Source organism: Ailuropoda melanoleuca, chromosome 2 (assembly GCF_002007445.2).
Source record: "Ailuropoda melanoleuca isolate Jingjing chromosome 2, ASM200744v2, whole genome shotgun sequence".
NCBI classification, from domain to species: Eukaryota; Metazoa; Chordata; class Mammalia; order Carnivora; family Ursidae; genus Ailuropoda; species Ailuropoda melanoleuca.
Window position 1 is genome coordinate 82,264,083 of NC_048219.1, and position 18,953 is coordinate 82,283,035.

General features: G+C 48.9%; 1 protein-coding gene across 1 annotated transcript in view; it reads left to right on the forward strand.

Moving 5' to 3' along the window:
• Positions 1-18,953, forward strand: part of MAB21L3 (mab-21 like 3) — a 90,613-nt gene that overhangs the window by 15,658 nt on the left and 56,002 nt on the right. Inside the window, exons 5-7 of the mRNA XM_034654156.1 lie at positions 2,097-2,275; positions 2,679-2,873; positions 10,362-11,695. Of these exons, the coding sequence (XP_034510047.1) occupies positions 2,097-2,275; positions 2,679-2,873; positions 10,362-10,595 (608 nt within the window). The 3' untranslated portion in view covers positions 10,596-11,695. The remainder of the gene's footprint in view (positions 1-2,096; positions 2,276-2,678; positions 2,874-10,361; positions 11,696-18,953) is intronic.

Sequence of the window (18,953 nt, forward strand, 5' to 3'; positions counted from 1 at the left end):
AATGACTGACAGAAAAAGAATATAATCAAGTAGTACTAAACACATGGGAAGAGGGGGCACCTGGGTGGCTCAGTCAGTTAAGCATCTGCCTTTGGCTCAAGTCACGATCGCAGGGTCCTGGGATCGAGCCCGACGTTGGGCTCCCTGCTTAGCAGGGAGTCTGTCTCTCCCTCTCCCTCTATCCCTCCTGACTCATGCTCTCTCTCTCTCTCAAATAAATAAAATCTTTAAAAAAAAAAGTGGGAAAAAATGTTCCACCAACACATATTTCAAGCAGTGTGCATTAAAACACCTAATAGCGTGACAGAGATGAGAAAGTGTGGCCATGCTCAGGGTAAGGGTGAGTGTGGTACAGAAAGCCTTCCTGTACATTGTTCTTTGAAGTGTAAATTGGTGTTTACTTCTTAAAGGGTGATTAGTCTGTTTTTATTTTTATAATGTGCTTAACTTGACAATTCAACAGTTGCAGTTCTAGAAATACATTCTTACAGATGAAAAAGAAACATGCGCTGCCATAGGCTCTGTAGTAGTAAGTAACTAGAAATAATGTCAATAACAAAGGGAAATTGACGACATAAACTGGACTACCCCTGCCTTTCTGCCACTGCCCCCGCCTTTGAGAAGGCGGTACGTGTGCGTCCACATGGAATTGTGAACAATCCTTGTGCTGGATAATGAAGGGAAAAACCAAAGTGCTGAACAGGACGCAATCCCACGTGTGTAGAAAGAAAAGGATTTGAATGTACTTTTACTTGTCTGGACAGAACAGTTCTGAAAATTTCCATAATGGATTTAGCTCATGTTTAATGGATTTTTACCACATATATAGGATGCTTTTGTGGAAAATGTCATGCTCATAGCAACCCTGGAGAGTCAGAGTTATTTTTCTGCCTGTTTTATGGATGAGAACACTGAGGTTTAGAGGGATGTGCTAACATGCGGGAGGTCACATACCAAGTAAACGGAGCCAGGGCAGAAGCAGGGTGTGGATGGGGCAGGCTGGTTCCAGCATGTGCTGACCTCTTCACTTTGAAACACTGGTAATAGTGAAAGTGCAAATGAGAGCTTGCAAGCGCGCCAGGTTGATGAGATGCTTTCAGTAAATAATGCCAGGGTGCCTGACGTTGTCCTGTTCCTGTCTGGGCAGCTCTGATGAGATGCAGACAATAAGTTCTTTATCACACCCCGGCCAAGGAGAGGAATGTTTTCCTTCTGAATAGCTAACACGATTAATGAGTGAGCTTCCATTTTCTTCTCTGAACAAACAAGAGAAAAATAATACATCCCGATTCAAGACAGCTCATCCTTATCTGTAATGAAGACAAACAAAAAACTACTGTGTATCTTTTGAAAGAAGGGGAAACAGATTAGCAATGAATTCTAGTACAGGAGTCGGAAGATGCTCCCAGATGCATTTATTTTCTCTCCCTCTCGTTGCCTGGTTGGAAGAGGCAGGGGGGCTTCTTTCCACTCATTCGACCCTTCAGCCACGGACTGTGTGACACACTTTGAAGTATTTGATAATTACAAAGGCTTGGGATGACAAATACATCCGTGGCTAGGCTAGTTTAATGGATGGTGGAAATAATGCCATCTGAGACTGGGAGTCAGGTAAGGGATGGGTGAAGCCGAGCTCCATGAGGGGTCAGTTACTGAGTCAGGGGACAGAGGCTGTCCTTAACAAGGTCAGGACATCTGGGCAGAATGGAGGGGATGTACAAGAATGGTTGGATTTCATTTTACTAGCAAATACTCCATCTTTGTCTTCTCTGTCTCTTTTCTTCAGTTGAACCCTCTGAAAAGAATCTTACTTCAAAGAAAATGTGTCATAAAAGGCTTGGGGGGTGGGGGAGAATGGAAAAAGCAACGCTCACCAACCATGAGATTTTCTAGCAACACTTCTATCACTATTTACTCAGCTGATTGTCTAGTTTTGCCATAAACACCCTACCCTTGGGGTGCTACCGACCTGTGGCAGTCACCCCCCCCCAAGTCACAAGGAGCTGCTCTCTGCCATTGCTCCCCAACTCCTCCTCTGAATGTCTGCCTCAAGCCAGGCTTTCTCTTCTCATTGCCTCTTTGTCATTTCCCACCAGGTAAGGTCAGCATGCTAACACACCACTCTGCAGTTTGGGTTGCCGTGGAAACAGCCACACGGCAGGTGGAGCTAGAGCTGGTCCCCACAGTGGAGATCCCTACTGCCTGGTCCGAGAAAGCTCGATGGCCTCCCTGTCTGAAGCGCTGGCCTTCCCGACAGAGAGCGGAGTGCATCAAGGTATTGGGGAGCCGGGGGGCCCAGCTCGCCGGAGCAGAGGCGCTCACAGCTTACCCACCCGCAGCATCGCTGCCTGCCAGCCAGCTCTGGAAGGGAAAAATGAGGTTTCACTTGATCAGCGGTGCTCCAGGTGGGGGCCCCGCAGAATGCGGCGGCCCCTGAGAGCCTGTTAGCAATGCAGATTCCCAGGCCCTGCTCCAGACCATGAGAGCCGATGGGCAGGGCCCAGCAGTGTGTGTTTTAATAAGCTGTCTAGGTGCAGGCTCCACTTGGAGAAGTTCTGCCTGCCTGGGGGCAGTTCCCCCCCCCCACCCGCCCCGAATAGTGGATGGCTTCAGAGCTGGCTTTCGACTCTGGCAAGCATCCTCCTGTTCATATTCCTGATGTTTTTCTGTCCTCCCAGTCGTTTGGGTTTGCCTTGCTGGCCTGTTCACATTACCACTGGCAGCTGAGCTTCCTGCAGGCCGAGCAGGTGCTGCTGCAGCAGCTGGATGAGGACGGGGGCTGCCGCAGGAAGTGTCTCCGGGCCCTGAGGCAGATGAAGGAGGACGTCTGGTGTCCGGGGAAGAGGCCGGTCATCACGTCCCACCATCTACAGGTGAGCGGGCGCGCCCCGGGTTTGGGGGGGCCCTCTCTGCATGCCCTGCGGGGCCCGGCTGCAGCCACTCAATGCCAGGGGTGTATGTATGTGATGGATTCAAGGGGGGGTCCCTAGGTCCCTAGTGTCCCTGTTGGCCATCCCGTATGTTACTGCTCACTACTGAGAGCTCCACACCCGGGCTGTGTGTGTGTCCACGACAGCCCTGCCCAGGCTGAACGGCCCCTGCCACCACCTCTCTTCCCTGCCCCGCTTTCCTCTCTCTTGGTTGTTTCCTCTTTTTCTTCTTTTTCCCTCTCTCCCCTCCACTTATTTCACTCAACAAACCAACACGAGTGCCCACTATGTGCCAGAAACCGCGCTGAGGTTCAGCACCCATTACAACGTGTAGCCTCCGCCCCTGAGAAACCAACAGTCTAGGGAAATCTTGAGAATGGCTTGAACCTCAGGGGAATCCGTGTTTTCCTTGGTGTTAGGACTCACTGGGTCCCCACTCTAGCCAGGTGTGGCCACTGCCACACGGGGGCGGGGGGACACCAGAAAATGGTGATTGCCACGTGAACATGGCTGCAGACCTGAACTTCCCACTTCCAAATCCTCAGGCAGGCATTTCCCCTCACTCGGCAGCACCTGCCTCCCCTTGCCCCGAACTCAGCAATAAACGTTCATGACTGCCTTTACTCACTCACTCAGCAAATATGTACTGAGGTTCCTGCGGGCCAGACACCTGCCCCGGCACCTGCTGTGTGTGCTGCCCCTGGAGGGCCAAGGTGAGCAAACACAGAAGAGGTGTCTTTGGGGAGGGGAGACAGGGAGTCAGACGGCCCCCCGGTGCACGTGGAATCACACAGCATGGGGAGCACCAGGGAGGACAGGCCCAGAGAAGCAGAGCCTGACCTGGGCTGGGACATCAGGGGGTCCCCCTGGGGAGGCGGCCTTCCATCACACCCTCAACTCCTCTTTTGCAAGTTCCCAACCACACATGGTGAACGGGACGTTCATGGAACACGCTGTGTGGCGCTCTGAGGCCGGGAGGTGGCAGACTTAGAGACAGCACAGCCCAAGCCTCGCTAGGGTCTGTCCGGGAGCTTCGTCCCTTCTCCTTGACCTTCTGCACAGGTGAGCACAGGCCACCTGTCTGTGCGGTGCCTTCCCGCTTGTGCCCCCTCTCGTGCAGGGGACCGCCACCCTCTGGCCCAGGATAACTCTTCCAGCTCCTATGTAAGCTATTTAAGGGCAACTGCTGCTGAGCCCTTAGTGCCCCTCCCAGTGCCGTGTGCATAGCAGTTGGTCATAAATGTTTGTTGAGCAAATGAATGAGTGCCTTCACATCATATTCAACTTGTTCCCCCATGAAGACAGTAGACTTTGCTTTCTCCTCTTTCCTACTAGCCTGTCCTCCTTGACCTGCCCGAGAATCTGTTAATAGCTCATATGCACCTACTGGGGCCCTTCTCTGGGGTTTCAACATTCTCAGCATGTGCCCACGCACATTCCCCTAAAAACACCCACCTGTTCTCGAGGGTATGTGCTTTCTGAGGACAGTCTAGTTCATTCTGCGGGTTTGGCTTCTTTCTGGCTTGCCTTTCCACAAGCCACACTAGGAAGAGTCAGAGTTGAGAAGCAAGCTCCATTCAACCTCAGATCGAACCTCGTGATTTTAACCATTGACTTCACTGGCTCACAATTAAGATGGATGGAAACATGACATGAATATTTTAGACAAGATTGAATAGGGCCACCACAGGCCTCCCAGCCCTTGACTGCTGTTAAAACTGCATTACCCCCAAGGATTTACTTTTATTCCAGTGGTTTCTCAAACACTAGAGGATTTTAGGACAACTCCTTAAATGTGCTTTGTTTCCGTTCTCCCTGACTCNCCTAGGTCCCTAGTGTCCCTGTTGGCCATCCCGTATGTTACTGCTCACTACTGAGAGCTCCACACCCGGGCTGTGTGTGTGTCCACGACAGCCCTGCCCAGGCTGAACGGCCCCTGCCACCACCTCTCTTCCCTGCCCCGCTTTCCTCTCTCTTGGTTGTTTCCTCTTTTTCTTCTTTTTCCCTCTCTCCCCTCCACTTATTTCACTCAACAAACCAACACGAGTGCCCACTATGTGCCAGAAACCGCGCTGAGTTTCAGCACCCATTACAACGTGTAGCCTCCGCCCCTGAGAAACCAACAGTCTAGGGAAATCTTGAGAATGGCTTGAACCTCAGGGGAATCCGTGTTTTCCTTGGTGTTAGGACTCACTGGGTCCCCACTCTAGCCAGGTGTGGCCACTGCCACACGGGGGCGGGGGGACACCAGAAAATGGTGATTGCCACGTGAACATGGCTGCAGACCTGAACTTCCCACTTCCAAATCCTCAGGCAGGCATTTCCCCTCACTCGGCAGCACCTGCCTCCCCTTGCCCCGAACTCAGCAATAAACGTTCATGACTGCCTTTACTCACTCACTCAGCAAATATGTACTGAGGTTCCTGCGGGCCAGTCACCTGCCCCGGCACCTGCTGTGTGTGCTGCCCCTGGAGGGCCAAGGTGAGAAAACACAGAAGAGGTGTCTTTGGGGAGGGGAGACGGAGTCAGACCGTCCCCCCGGTGCACGTGGAATCACACAGCATGGGGAGCACCAGGGAGGACAGGCCCAGAGAAGCAGAGCCTGACCTGGGCTGGGACATCAGGGGGTCCCCCTGGGGAGGCGGCCTTCCATCACACCCTCAACTCCTCTTTTGCAAGTTCCCAACCACACATGGTGAACGGGACGTTCATGGAACACGCTGTGTGGCGCTCTGAGGCCGGGAGGTGGCAGACTTAGAGACAGCACAGCCCAAGCCTCGCTAGGGTCTGTCCGGGAGCTTCGTCCCTTCTCCTTGACCTTCTGCACAGGTGAGCACAGGCCACCTGTCTGTGCGGTGCCTTCCCGCTTGTGCCCCCTCTCGTGCAGGGGACCGCCACCCTCTGGCCCAGGATAACTCTTCCAGCTCCTATGTAAGCTATTTAAGGGCAACTGCTGCTGAGCCCTTAGTGTCCCTCCCAGTGCCGTATGCATAGCAGTTGGTCATAAATGTTTGTTGAGCAAATGAATGAGTGCCTTCACATCATATTCAATTTGTTCCCCCATGAAGACAGTAGACTTTGCTTTCTCCTCTTTCCTACTAGCCTGTCCTCCTTGACCTGCCCGAGAATCTGTTAATAGCTCATATGCACCTACTGGGGCCCTTCTCTGGGGTTTCAACATTCTCAGCATGTGCCCACGCACATTCCCCTAAAAACACCCACCTGTTCTCGAGGGTATGTGCTTTCTGAGGACAGTCTAGTTCATTCTGCGGGTTTGGCTTCTTTCTGGCTTGCCTTTCCACAAGCCACACTAGGAAGAGTCAGAGTTGAGAAGCAAGCTCCATTCAACCTCAGATCGAACCTCGTGATTTTAACCATTGACTTCACTGGCTCACAATTAAGATGGATGGAAACATGACATGAATATTTTAGACAAGATTGAATAGGGCCACCACAGGCCTCCCAGCCCTTGACTGCTGTTAAAACTGCATTACCCCCAAGGATTTACTTTTATTCCAGTGGTTTCTCAAACACTAGAGGATTTTAGGACAACTCCTTAAATGTGCTTTGTTTCCGTTCTCCCTGACTCCCTGACTGGGCACAGAATTGTGCATTCTCAAGAATGGGCATTTTCAAAGGGGGCTATTTGTTGGGAAGCACAGGCAGCAGAAGCCCCACTAGCTGTCTGTTCTTCTAGTGTTCCATCCTTGCTCCAAGCTGCCCTCACCTTTAGACATGGTCATGGACGCGGCCGGTGACAATGTGGCATTAGGCACCATCCCAGATGGTGGCTTGAGTGTGTGGGATCCTTGCCAAGCCTTCAGTCTGGGGAAAGAAGAAGAACTGGGTTGCAAAACAGCCTCAGGAAGGATGTGCCAGGCATCATCACCCCACCTTCAGTCTGACACGGTCTGATGAGGTTCTCACCTCCTCTCCAGACCGGCTCTCCCCCAAAGCACCTTCGTGTGACTGAGAACTCATCCTTCATTGGTTTATTTATTCCTAAAACCCATTCAAAGGCACAGGGGCTTGATTATAAGAGGCTTAACCACTTCGAATTTGCTTAGGGAGATAAAGTTACCTACAAGAGGAATTAAAACACTCTTCTGTGTCTAGGTTATCGGGATAGTATGACATCGACATCATCTCCAACTCATTTACTTCACACAATGTGATCTAAATCAAAACACACTCAGTGTCTTGCTGTGAACCTGAAACTGCTCTTTTCCTTTTTAGTGAAGACTATATTGAAGACTATATTTTAAAAATGCTCAACATGTCCCTCCCAGTGCCGTATGCATAGCAGTTGGTCATAAATGTTTGTTGAGCAAATGAATGAGTGCCTTCACATCATATTCAATTTGTTCCCCCATGAAGACAGTAGACTTTGCTTTCTCCTCTTTCCTACTAGCCTGTCCTCCTTGACCTGCCCGAGAATCTGTTAATAGCTCATATGCACCTACTGGGGCCCTTCTCTGGGGTTTCAACATTCTCAGCATGTGCCCACGCACATTCCCCTACAAACACCCACCTGTTCTCGAGGGTGTGTGCTTTCTGAGGACAGTCTAGTTCATTCTGCGGGTTTGGCTTCTTTCTGGCTTGCCTTTCCACAAGCCACACTAGGAAGAGTCAGAGTTGAGAAGCAAGCTCCATTCAACCTCAGATCGAACCTCGTGATTTTAACCATTGACTTCACTGGCTCACAATTAAGATGGATGGAAACATGACATGAATATTTTAGACAAGATTGAATAGGGCCACCACAGGCCTCCCAGCCCTTGACTGCTGTTAAAACTGCATTACCCCCAAGGATTTACTTTTATTCCAGTGGTTTCTCAAACACTAGAGGATTTTAGGACAACTCCTTAAATGTGCTTTGTTTCCGTTCTCCCTGACTCCCTGACTGGGCACAGAATTGTGCATTCTCAAGAATGGGCATTTTCAAAGGGGGCTATTTGTTGGGAAGCACAGGCAGCAGAAGCCCCACTAGCTGTCTGTTCTTCTAGTGTTCCATCCTTGCTCCAAGCTGCCCTCACCTTTAGACATGGTCATGGACGCGGCCGGTGACAATGTGGCATTAGGCACCATCCCAGATGGTGGCTTGAGTGTGTGGGATCCTTGCCAAGCCTTCAGTCTGGGGAAAGAAGAAGAACTGGGTTGCAAAACAGCCTCAGGAAGGATGTGCCAGGCATCATCACCCCACCTTCAGTCTGACACGGTCTGATGAGGTTCTCACCTCCTCTCCAGACCGGCTCTCCCCCAAAGCACCTTCGTGTGACTGAGAACTCATCCTTCATTGGTTTATTTATTCCTAAAACCCATTCAAAGGCACAGGGGCTTGATTATAAGAGGCTTAACCACTTCGAATTTGCTTAGGGAGATAAAGTTACCTACAAGAGGAATTAAAACACTCTTTTGTGTCTAGGTTATCGGGATAGTATGACATCATCTCCAACTCATTTACTTCACACAATGTGATCTAAATCAAAACACACTCAGTGTCTTGCTATGAACCTGAAACTGCTCTTTTCCTTTTTAGTGAAGACTATATTGAAGACTATATTTTAAAAATGCTCAACATCCAAATCATAATATTAATGAATTATTTCACTTAGTAAACATTTCTGACTGCCTCCCATGAGCCAGATCCTCTGCTGGGTGCCAGTGACGTAACAGCCATTGAAATAGGTATTGGCCTCTTTTTTCACGGATTTTACAACCTCGTAGGGGAGCGCATGCATAAATACAGAGATGACAACTTCTGTGATCACAGGTGTTCTGAGAAGTATGTAGTGAAGAGAGTGTCTAATGGTCTCATAGGGGAATTTGATCTGACGAACGCGTGTCCTGGACAAATTGGGGAAGGAAGTATGTTCCATACGGCAGAAGCCAGCTATGAAAGAAGTCACTCTGTGGTAGCAGAGAGCATGACACGAGGCCAGTGGGGCTGGAAGGAGAGAGCAAGGGAGGACGAGGGCAAGCCAAGGCGGGAAAGGAAGGTAGGGGTCAAACCTTGTGAGCCAAACCCTGTGAAGGATTGTGGTTTTTCATTAACCAGCCAGGAGAAGGCTGGAGAGTCTTTCAGAGAAGAACCATAGATTTATGTTTCCAAAAGATCACGTTGGCTGCAGCATGGGTGGTGACAGGATAGGGACAAGAATGGGGACAGAGGTCCGGGTGAGATGGAAGAGGAGGAAGACAGTGGAGACGAACCTATGTGGGTAGACTGGAGAACCGCTTCGGAGGACTGGCGGGGCTTGGTGATGCTAGTGAGGGAGGGTGACTCCCAACTTGTGTCTTGTGTAACTGGTTGGACAGGCAGTTCTGGAGATGCACCAGGATTGTGGGGGGAGGCCATGAGTTCAGTTGGGACATACTGATGGAGATAACTTTCAGATTTCTAAGAGATAGCAGGTGAGGAGGAGGTCAGAGAAGTCCAGCTTGGAGAAAGAAAATTAGGAGTGACTTCTGTGTGTTTTGTGGGGATTCAAGCTGCTGAGGAAGGAAGCAAGAGAGAACGAGAGAAAAAGAGGGTGTGGAACTGAGCCTCCAAAACTCCAGCATGAGGCAGGTCAAGGGGATAACATGCCAAGGAGTAGCTGTAGTGCCTGGAGAAATCCAGGGAGCACAGTGGCTTGGAAGCCAGTGAAGAATGACTCAAGAGGAAGGCTGTGAGTGGGAGGATCCCATTCTGCTAGAAGGTCAGGTTAAGGCCAGGGCCAGGCAAGGGCTGTTGGACTTAGCAGCATGGAGATCATTGGACCTTACAGACAGTGGCTTCTCAGGCCTGGTGGTAGAAGAATCCATACTGCAGTGGATGGAGATGAGAATCAGGAGAGGAAATGACAACAGAGAATTGAACTGATAGTTTTGAGAAGCCTGCATTTGCAGAGGTGAGAGGTTAGGAGGGGGCAGGGCAGGAGAGCTTAGAACAGTTTCAAAAGCTGGTGAGAAAGAGGGAAGTCAGTCACAGCTCCTGGGAGGAGGGATCCCAAGCCTTGCATAGGGTTCACCCATCTGGTGGGGGGGGTGGGGTGGGGTTCAGGCAGAGAAGAAGAGAGGAAAATGCCCGTGTAGACAGTACTGTCTAGAATTGTCTGGTTTGCTGCCATGAAGGTTTCCATTTTCCCTGTAAAGTAGGAGGCAGAGGACGTGCCCAGGGTGGGGGATCGCAGATTTAAGGAGAGTACGGGTCTACGGGTCGCTGGAAATGTCAGTGGTGACAGAAACAGTGACAGAGGTGCAGGAGACCAGCAGGAGGAGGCCGAGAGCCCACCTGAGGGTGGGGATCATGACATCATGGGGGAGCCTCCCTGCCCTGGCTGACTCCCTTCTCCCTCCTTCCAAGGCCACGTGAGCTCGGTAACATTTCCGGAGAAACTCTCGTCCGTGGCCTGGAACGATGTCTGACACCACCTCTTGCTTCCACAGACGGTGCTCTTTTGGACTTGCGAGAAATACCCCCACCTGAGGGACTGGCGGGTCTTCAGCAAAGCCTTCCTGCGCCTGGTGAGGAAACTGCACAAGTGTGTGAGCCAGCACTTCCTGAAGCACTATTTCGTGCGGAAGAGCAACCTCTTCCGGTACGCTGGCGCGGGCGACCTGGACGCCGTGGCCCAGAGGCTGGCCCTCTTCCTCAAGAGCCCCCAGATCAGCCAGCCCTGACGCTGCCCCGGCCGGCAGGCGCTCGGACACTCTGTCCCGGCCTGACCTCGCTCTCCGCGGGATCCTGCCCGGCAGAGAAGCAACCTATGGCACCGGCACCGGCACCGGAAATGACACGGACCCCAAGATGTCTGACGCCTCCTCCCTGGAGCCAAGCAAGTATCCCAGCCCTCCCTAGCTACCTCCCTTGGGGACAGCTGCCATCGGGCTTCCCCAAGCCCACTGATGCTGAGCTGATGACGGACGGCACCGAATGCCCTCTGCCTTGCTCGGGCTCTGCAGAGGACAGAGAGGAGACCCACTGGAGGGCCAGGCATCAGCCTGCCGCCGAGGAGTGGGTCTCCAGCCCACTGGCCACCACAGTGGTTCTTCCACTGGTAAACTGCAGCTGTGAATATGCCTTTCTCAGAGCTGGGCTTGTGAGCCTGGGGGACTGGGCCGGGCCCCCTCATTAGGGAAAGGCACTAGATCGGCACAAAGTGTTGTTCATTGATTGGTAGCTGGTGTTCACCTCCTGGATCGGCCCCAACACCATCTGATGGCTTGCCACGCCTGTGTGGACCCTGCTGCCCTCCAGGTCTCCCGAACTGTGGTTCCGTCTGCCTCCCTGCTGTCCTCCAAGTAGGGAGAAGGTGGTTTTGATGACTAGTGTGGGTCATAGATGAAAATGCAGCTCTGTTTGCCAGGGGCTCCCCCTTGCCTTGTGCCCGGGGCCGGGTGTTCTTGAAAATGGACTCGAAACAATGACCTACATGGAAGGACTTGGTGTCACTTACCTCTCAATACCTGCCTTTGCTCACTTCATTCACTCGTTGTTGATAAATAAATGCCTGTCAGGCACCCGGAATACGGCCAAGAGTGAAAGGGACAAAGGACATACCTGTTGGGGGGCGGCGCCTAATGGAGACAGGAGGTGAACGACAGATACACAGTCACAATTATTACAAATTGTAGCAAGTTGCCCTGAAGGAAATAAACAGAATATTGGAATAGAGCCACATCCTGGAAGGATGAAAATGCGAACAGCTGAAGGGGAAGGGAAGCAAAGGACAGGCTGGGAGGGACTGGAATAAGTCAAATCACGTGGCCTTGTAAAGCTGGTAAGGAATTTATTTTATTCTAAAGTCAAAGGCATGACCTTTGGCCTCCCCTAGAGCAGTAGGGTAGCCTAATCTGATTTGCATTTTGTCTGTTTGTTTATGACTTGCATTTGAAATGCCCTTTCCAGGGGCTGCATCAAGGGGGCCCTGGGACCCACATAGGAGTCAAGGCACCTAAGGACAGTTAAGCCCCCGTTTTGAATTTCACTGCCGTCCACAGGGCCACACACCCTGTGCAGCACACGGACGGGGAACTCTGCTTGGGCAGGTCAGCGGTTTCTACTGGTGCTTATTTATGCTTCTCAACTCAAGGGAACCCTTTATTCTTTAGAACATTTCCCCCAAGTATGTAACACTGAAATTTCTAAAAGCATGAACTACTGACTTTTTAAAATAAAAGGCACATTTGAAAATGAAATATTTTTTTACAAAAATATTGTGACCATATGCTGTGGCTTGGAGGGGGCTGGGTTATCACATAGAAAATCATGATTTTAAAATGTTGAAAAAAAATCTTTTTAAACATACAGTAAATTTATAATTTTTGAAAACATGAAATAATAGCAAACCAATGTTTTCTTAAGTCATCAAAACATGCATTCCAATTCTCATATTCTCGGCCCTAGGGAAACATTTTTGACAAGCTAGCAGATAATTTTTTTAGTGAGGAAAACAGCTGAAGCAAGGTTGTTTTTGTTGTTGTTGTTGTTGTTGTTAGGGGAGGAGGGGCAGAGGGAGAGGGAGAGAGACTCTCAAGCAGGCTCCATGCCCAGCCCAGAGCCCTACATGGGGCTTGATCTCATCACCCTGGAATCATGACCTGAGCCGAAATGAAGAGTTAGGATTCTTAACGGACTGAGCCCCACAGGCGCCGCTGATGCAAGTTTATCAAATAGCTGCATGGTCACAAATGCCAAAAAGTGAAAGTTGGCTGGAACATTGATTGGAAATGTGTGTATGTGGCTGGACCATTGATTGGAAATGTGTGTCTGTGTATGGAGAGGAGTGGTCTCCACAGACCAGATTCCAGTAGATTCTTGCCCCCCACCTTTCCATATCTGCTTGTGGCCTTTGAAGGAAGCAGGGTTATCTGTAGGTTCCTGGGTGTTCCTCTGTCGGCCAGCAGAGGGCAGTAGAGGACTGCCTATGGAAAGAGCCTCTTTCCCACCCATACCCCTCAGAGCCCAGTAGGTGGCACCCTCCTCAGCCCGTACCGTAAACGTGGCTTCTGGGAGAAGGGTTTCAGCTGATGCTCAATGACCTTTCTGGCCATGTTGGCCAGCAATTACAGTCTCCATGCCCAAAGCTCAGACTTTAAAAAGGAGCCCACGAGAGAGGAGTCCATCCACTCTATTTGTAGAAACACAGGGCCTGGCTCCAAAAAGTCTGATGTTACTCCTTTATTCTGGTTAGTATTTATTTATTTATTTTTTAAATTCTCCAGAAGACGTTTTGCTTTCACATCCACTCTGGGCACAGGACTGTTTTACAGTGGAATGGTTGGTAGTCAGACCCGTCTTGACCTGCTTGGCTTTGCATCTCAGCTCTGGCACCACTGTATGCCCTTGGCGAGTTGTTCACCCTTCTCTGCATCTCCCATTTCTTCATGGGTATGGTTAGGGGCTGAATTGTGTCCCCCATGCCCTCCTCCTCCCCCTACCCAGATTTGTACGTGGAAGCCCTTACCACCAGCACCTCAGAATCTGACTGTATTTGGAGATGAGGCCTTTCAAGAGGTGACTGGGTTAAAATGAGGCCGTTAGGGTGGGCACTGATCCACTAGGACTGACCTTCCTGTGGAGAAGGGGTGGAGGCACCTGTGGCAGGGGTGCAGGGAGGAAAGGCCCTCTGTAAGAAAAGGAGTGAGGCGTCAGGAGAAGCCAGTACTGCCAGCACCTTGATCTCGGGTTTCCATTCTCCAGAACCATGAGAAAATAATGTTGTGTTGTATAAGCCATGCGGTCTGTGGTGTTTTGTGATGGCGACCCTGGGCAACGAATCCAGGCCTGAGGAGAGAGGAGCTCCCTCACTGCTCTGAGGAGGGAAATAAGCAGAGTAATGGATGTCAGAAGTCCTCATTTTATAATCTGGCACATAGTAACCGTGGGATACGTGCTTAGCATTTTAGACACCAACTCGTCAGGGCCATTCCCCCACCTCTGCCAGTCCTGGTAACGACTCCCACCCCATGTATAAATTCTTCATGAGCCATGACAGGGAAGACATGCAGAATTCCAGCACGAATTCCAAAATCCTTCTTGTCCTTTGTCCCTCGCTCACTGGAGGCAGCATCTCTGGACTTCTTGTGTGTTGGAGCCATGCTGCCCAGCATCTCAGGGACAGCTTTCCGTTTAGTGCCTGGCATAGCCTCCATTTCCTTATCCCCTTTCACTGTCCAGCTTCCTGAGTATTGTCCGTGTAGCCCTGCTTCCTTGCCTCTACACACCTTTTTGTGTGAAACATACCATACATGTGAGAGTTGAAAGTGTTTAAAGAAGAACAATGGGACAGACAGCAATATATTCACCATCTAGGTGAAAAACAGCTTTTGGCCAGTATTTAGAATTCTAGGTGCTATTCCATCCCCCAGCCCCCTCCCTCCCAAATTTTATGTTAGTCATTCTGTTTTTCTTAATAGTTTGACTACCCATCATATTTCATTGAACCTAAGCCCCCCCCCCAGTTTTGAGGCGAGTCTTTATTTCATGTCTAAGAACGAAAAGTGTGCTAAATGTCGTCGCATGACGCCACTGTTTGTAAGATGCTTCACCCTATTTTAGGGAGATTAGAATGTGAAAAGTGTATTTTAGAATCAACAAAATATGACCTGCATGCGTCCGAATGTCTTTTTAGTTGTGCCCGTTTTTTGAGCTTTATGTAAATGGAATCCTACTGTACAGTCTTCGTGACTGACTCTCGTCCCGAGTGTGCTTCTGAGGTTCTCCCGTGTGGGCAGTGGTGTTTCCTTTTCACTGCTGTGGAATATTCCACAGTGAGCTTATGCAACTGTACATATTTATGTTACCGTAACTGGGCAGCTGGGTTGTTTCTAGTTTTAGTGATTTGAACTATTTTTACGTGCATTCTTACATGTATCTTCCAATGCACTCGGGTCTTTTAAGGGTATATATATACTTAAGAGTGAAATCTCAAGGTCAAAGAACATATATGTATTTTTATATATATATTTAAATTAGCGAGGTAATGTCAACATATTTTCTGAAGTGGGAGCACCAATCTAAATTCTTTCTTTAAATGTCAGTGAATTTTCAGTGACTTTCTCCATTATAATGGAGTGCATTTTGTATCTTGTGTAGGAAATCCCATTTTTTAAGGTCATGGAGATATGCTCCTATGTTGTTCTCTAAAATTTTGCTACTCTGCCTTTCACCAGAGTTAGGAAATGCTCTCTCTCTCTCTCTCTTTTTTTTTTAAATTCAATTCTAATAAAATTAGAATAATCCCTTTGCTTGGAAGTTTGGTAAGACCCACCTAAAAAGCTGACTGGGTCTTGTGTTTTCTTTGTTGGAAGATTTTACGCTATTTACTCCCTCTGGGGGATACATGGTACTCAGATTTCCTACTCCTTCTTGAGCTTTCTTGTTATTTTACCAAGAATTCATCTGTTTCATCTAAGTGTTCAAATTTACTAGCAAAAATATTGCCCATAAAACTTTATTTAAATTCTGATGTTAGTCCTCCTCTTTTTTGGTGAGACTTACCAAGTCATTGTTGTTTGCTCTGTTCATCTGCATATGTTTTTCATTAATTTCCGTTCGTTTCTTTCTCTCCCTCCACTTCTTCAGGTTTATTCTGATGTTTATGTTTATATCTTCTTAAATGCTTAGCTCAGAACTCCTCAGCAATTCTTTTCTAAGTATATGAATTACCTTTAATACCATTTTAGTGGAATTCCATGGGTGTTGGTAAATCGCATTTTTGTCTCGTTTAGTACTGTTTATTTTCAGATGTCTACTACGATTTCCTTGTTGACCTATGGGGTACTTAGAAGTTTTTAAAAAGTATTATTTCCAAACATACTGGGTTTCCTAGTTATGTTTTCGTTACTGATTTCTAAATAGATTGCATTATAGTCAAAGACAATGGTCTTGGGGTGCCTTGGTGGCTCATTCAGTTAAGCATCAGATTCTTGATTTAGGCCATAATCTTAGGGTTGTGAGGTACAGCCAGGGGGAGTCAGGCTTCGTGCCCAGCGGGGTGTCTGCTTGTCCCTCTCCCTCTGCCCCTCTCCCTACTCTCACATGGGCTCGCGCTTGCTTGCTCACTGTCTCTCAAATAAATAAATAAAATCTTTTTTTAAAAAGTCTTAAAAAAAAAAAAAAGACAGTGGTCTGAAGGTCCTGATCCTTGGATGCCCGTGGAGGCCAGCTTTTCGCTTAGTGTTTCTGCGTTGGTCAGTGCATACAAGGGGTCTGCGAGCCTAGATGCAAGGTACAAGGAATGTCCGTTAGATCGTGTGGTGCTCAAAGTTTGTGTATGTTTCAGGTTTCTTTTTGGCTGCATTTTCCAACATTTACCAAGAGAGTTGTTTTAAAATTTCCCATTATGAGTGTGGATTTTTTTATTTCTCCTTAATGGCGCCAACAACTTGTGTTTAATATACTTTCAGGCTGTATTATTAGGGACACTCAGGGTTAGAATGTTTATATCTTCCCCGTAAACTGGAGTTTATCATTGTAAGGTGACTTTTTCTGAACTATGGTAAACATTTTGCATAAACATTGACTTTTGTCTGATACTACTAATATCAGGACACAACCACTTTATTTGCCCTAGTATATCATTTTCTATCAGCTTTCAACCTATTTGTATCTTTACATTGTTAATAACTCTGTCTCTTATAAATGGGTGATTTTCACATCACATATGACAGTTGAGGTCTCTTGACTCTAATGTTTAATCCACTTACATCTATTCTGATGACTAACGCATTTCGATTTATTGCTACTCCTGTACTTTCTACATGACCCCTTTTCTAAACCTCCTTCTGTCTTTCACCCTACCGTCTTGCCTTTTTTAAATACAAAATTAAGGGATTTTTTTCTTTTTCTACTTCTTTATCCCCCTTACTAGTTTGTAAGGTCCATATGCTATCTCTCTGTCCTTTTAATGGATACCAAGGCTAAGTCAAAAGTTAACCAATACCTATTTTCTCCCAACGTGGACTGCAGGGGTTTGGCTCCTATCACTCCCCTTCCCATGTTATCTGCTATTATGGCCCCAGATTTGGATTCTAGCTTGCTTGCCATTACCCACCACACACACACACACACACACACACACACACACACACACACAAAATGTCTTCTAACCCACGGTATCCCCAGTGTGTGGCACATAGCAGACGACCAATAACCTTGCAGGGCACAAGTGAACTGAGCAGTGGAACAAATAGGCCTGATTGGTTTAGAGCTTCAAGTATCCTGATGTGGTGATGGCCTAGGGATTCCCTGGTCTCTGCCCGTCACTCACAATCTGGATCCTCTCCAGTTTTCAAATCATTTTACTCCTCTGCTCCCAGTCCTCCAACCACTTCCCATCCCACTCATCCTAAAATCCAAAGGCCCAGATGTTTGCAGAGCTCCTTCAGAAACTATCCATTCAGGTCTCAAGCTTCTTGGACTTTGGTGTGCATTTGATTTTTTTCTTTCCTTTAAAATGATGGAATCATAGAATTTTCTCACTTGAAGAGATGGTAGAGGTCTTTACATTTAGAGTGCAGGTACCTGGGCATTGAGACAGGTTGACCCACGGGCCTCAGATCATAAACTTTGAGTCGGTTTGTAACTGAAAGTCCAAAATGCTTCCCCCCCCCTCAAAAGCCCCCGAAACTTCTCAAGTGCAGACTTCAGCAGTGTAGGAATTGAAATCCAAATCAGACTCTGGCCAGACATTTTTGGTGATTCTCCCTCGCCTGGGGCCTGTGTGCTGACTCGTCCCCCCTCCCTCCACCCTGGTTCCACTGTCATGGTTGTCGGGACATCAGCATGGGCAGGACCCTTGTGGGACACGGGGACCTGCTTTTGTGGGGTCTCCCTCTCCCTTTCCCCAAAAGAGAATTTAAAGGGTACAGTTACTTCTTTTCTCTGAAGTCAGAATCTGTCAGTGGGTCTAAAAGTCATGGGAATGTGGAAGGATTAGGGAAGTAGCCCTAATCACCAGGGAGGAGGTCCTGGTGACCACTGGTGACTCTACAACCCTTCCTTGTAGCGGTGGGAAGGGCGGAGCTGGAAGAGAGGCAGGAAGGTGATTTGCTCAAATGTACAATGTCCCTGACTGAACTCTTGATTTCCCTTCTCCAGGCTGCCCGCACTCAGTAAATAGAGTCATTGTCCAGCCATTTGCTTCAGCCACAACCACGCGTTGTCTTGGAGCCTCTCCTTCCATTGCCCCACACCTTCAGTCCACCGGTGAATCCTCTTGGCTGTCCTTTCCAAATGTAGTCTGTGTATCCCCACGCCCTCCACGCTGCTCCTACTGCAGGCCAAGGCACCCCCTCTCCTTTCTAGAGTGCTACAGGGACTTCTTCACTGGGTCCCTTGCTCCCATTTTTGCCACCCACCCCACCCCAACGAAGTCTTCCCCACAAGCCCCAGTCGTCTTGTTGGCATGCAAATCAAATCATGTTTCCCTGCTCCAACCCTTCAGTAGCTTCCCATCCCTTTTAGAAAAAACCTGAAACTTCCCACTGCAGCCCAGACAGCCCATGTGATCTGCCTGCTGCCCTTCTCTCCCCGCCACCTCTCACCTTCACTCCATTTGGGCCACAGGACGCTACTTTCTTTGCCTTGTTTCAAACACAAGCTCATTCCTGCCCCCAGGCCTTCGTACCGGTTTGCCCCTGTGTTCAGAAATCCCTTGGCCTGCATGCTGACCTAGGCCCCCTCCTCCCTGACCAGCCTAGCAGACGGCACCCCTCCTCTCTGTGCCCTCACCCTGCTTTACTCTCCCCATAGAGGGTTGCCTGCTCCTTACTAGAATGTAAGCTGCTCACAGACAGAGTCGTCTTGTTCACTCCTGTTGCACCGAGAACAGGGCCTGGTGCCTAGCATGTGCTCAGTGAATATTTGTTAAATGGGTAGTTAGATGAAGGGGTGAATGAATGATTTCAACCCACAGTAGGCTTCAGTTCCAGGGAGGGGCTGGACTCAAACCCAGGTCTTCGCTCCAGCCAGGCTCTTCCCCACCCCACTCCCCCATGAAGTAACATTTGGAGGGGTTGAGGAATCAATCCTTG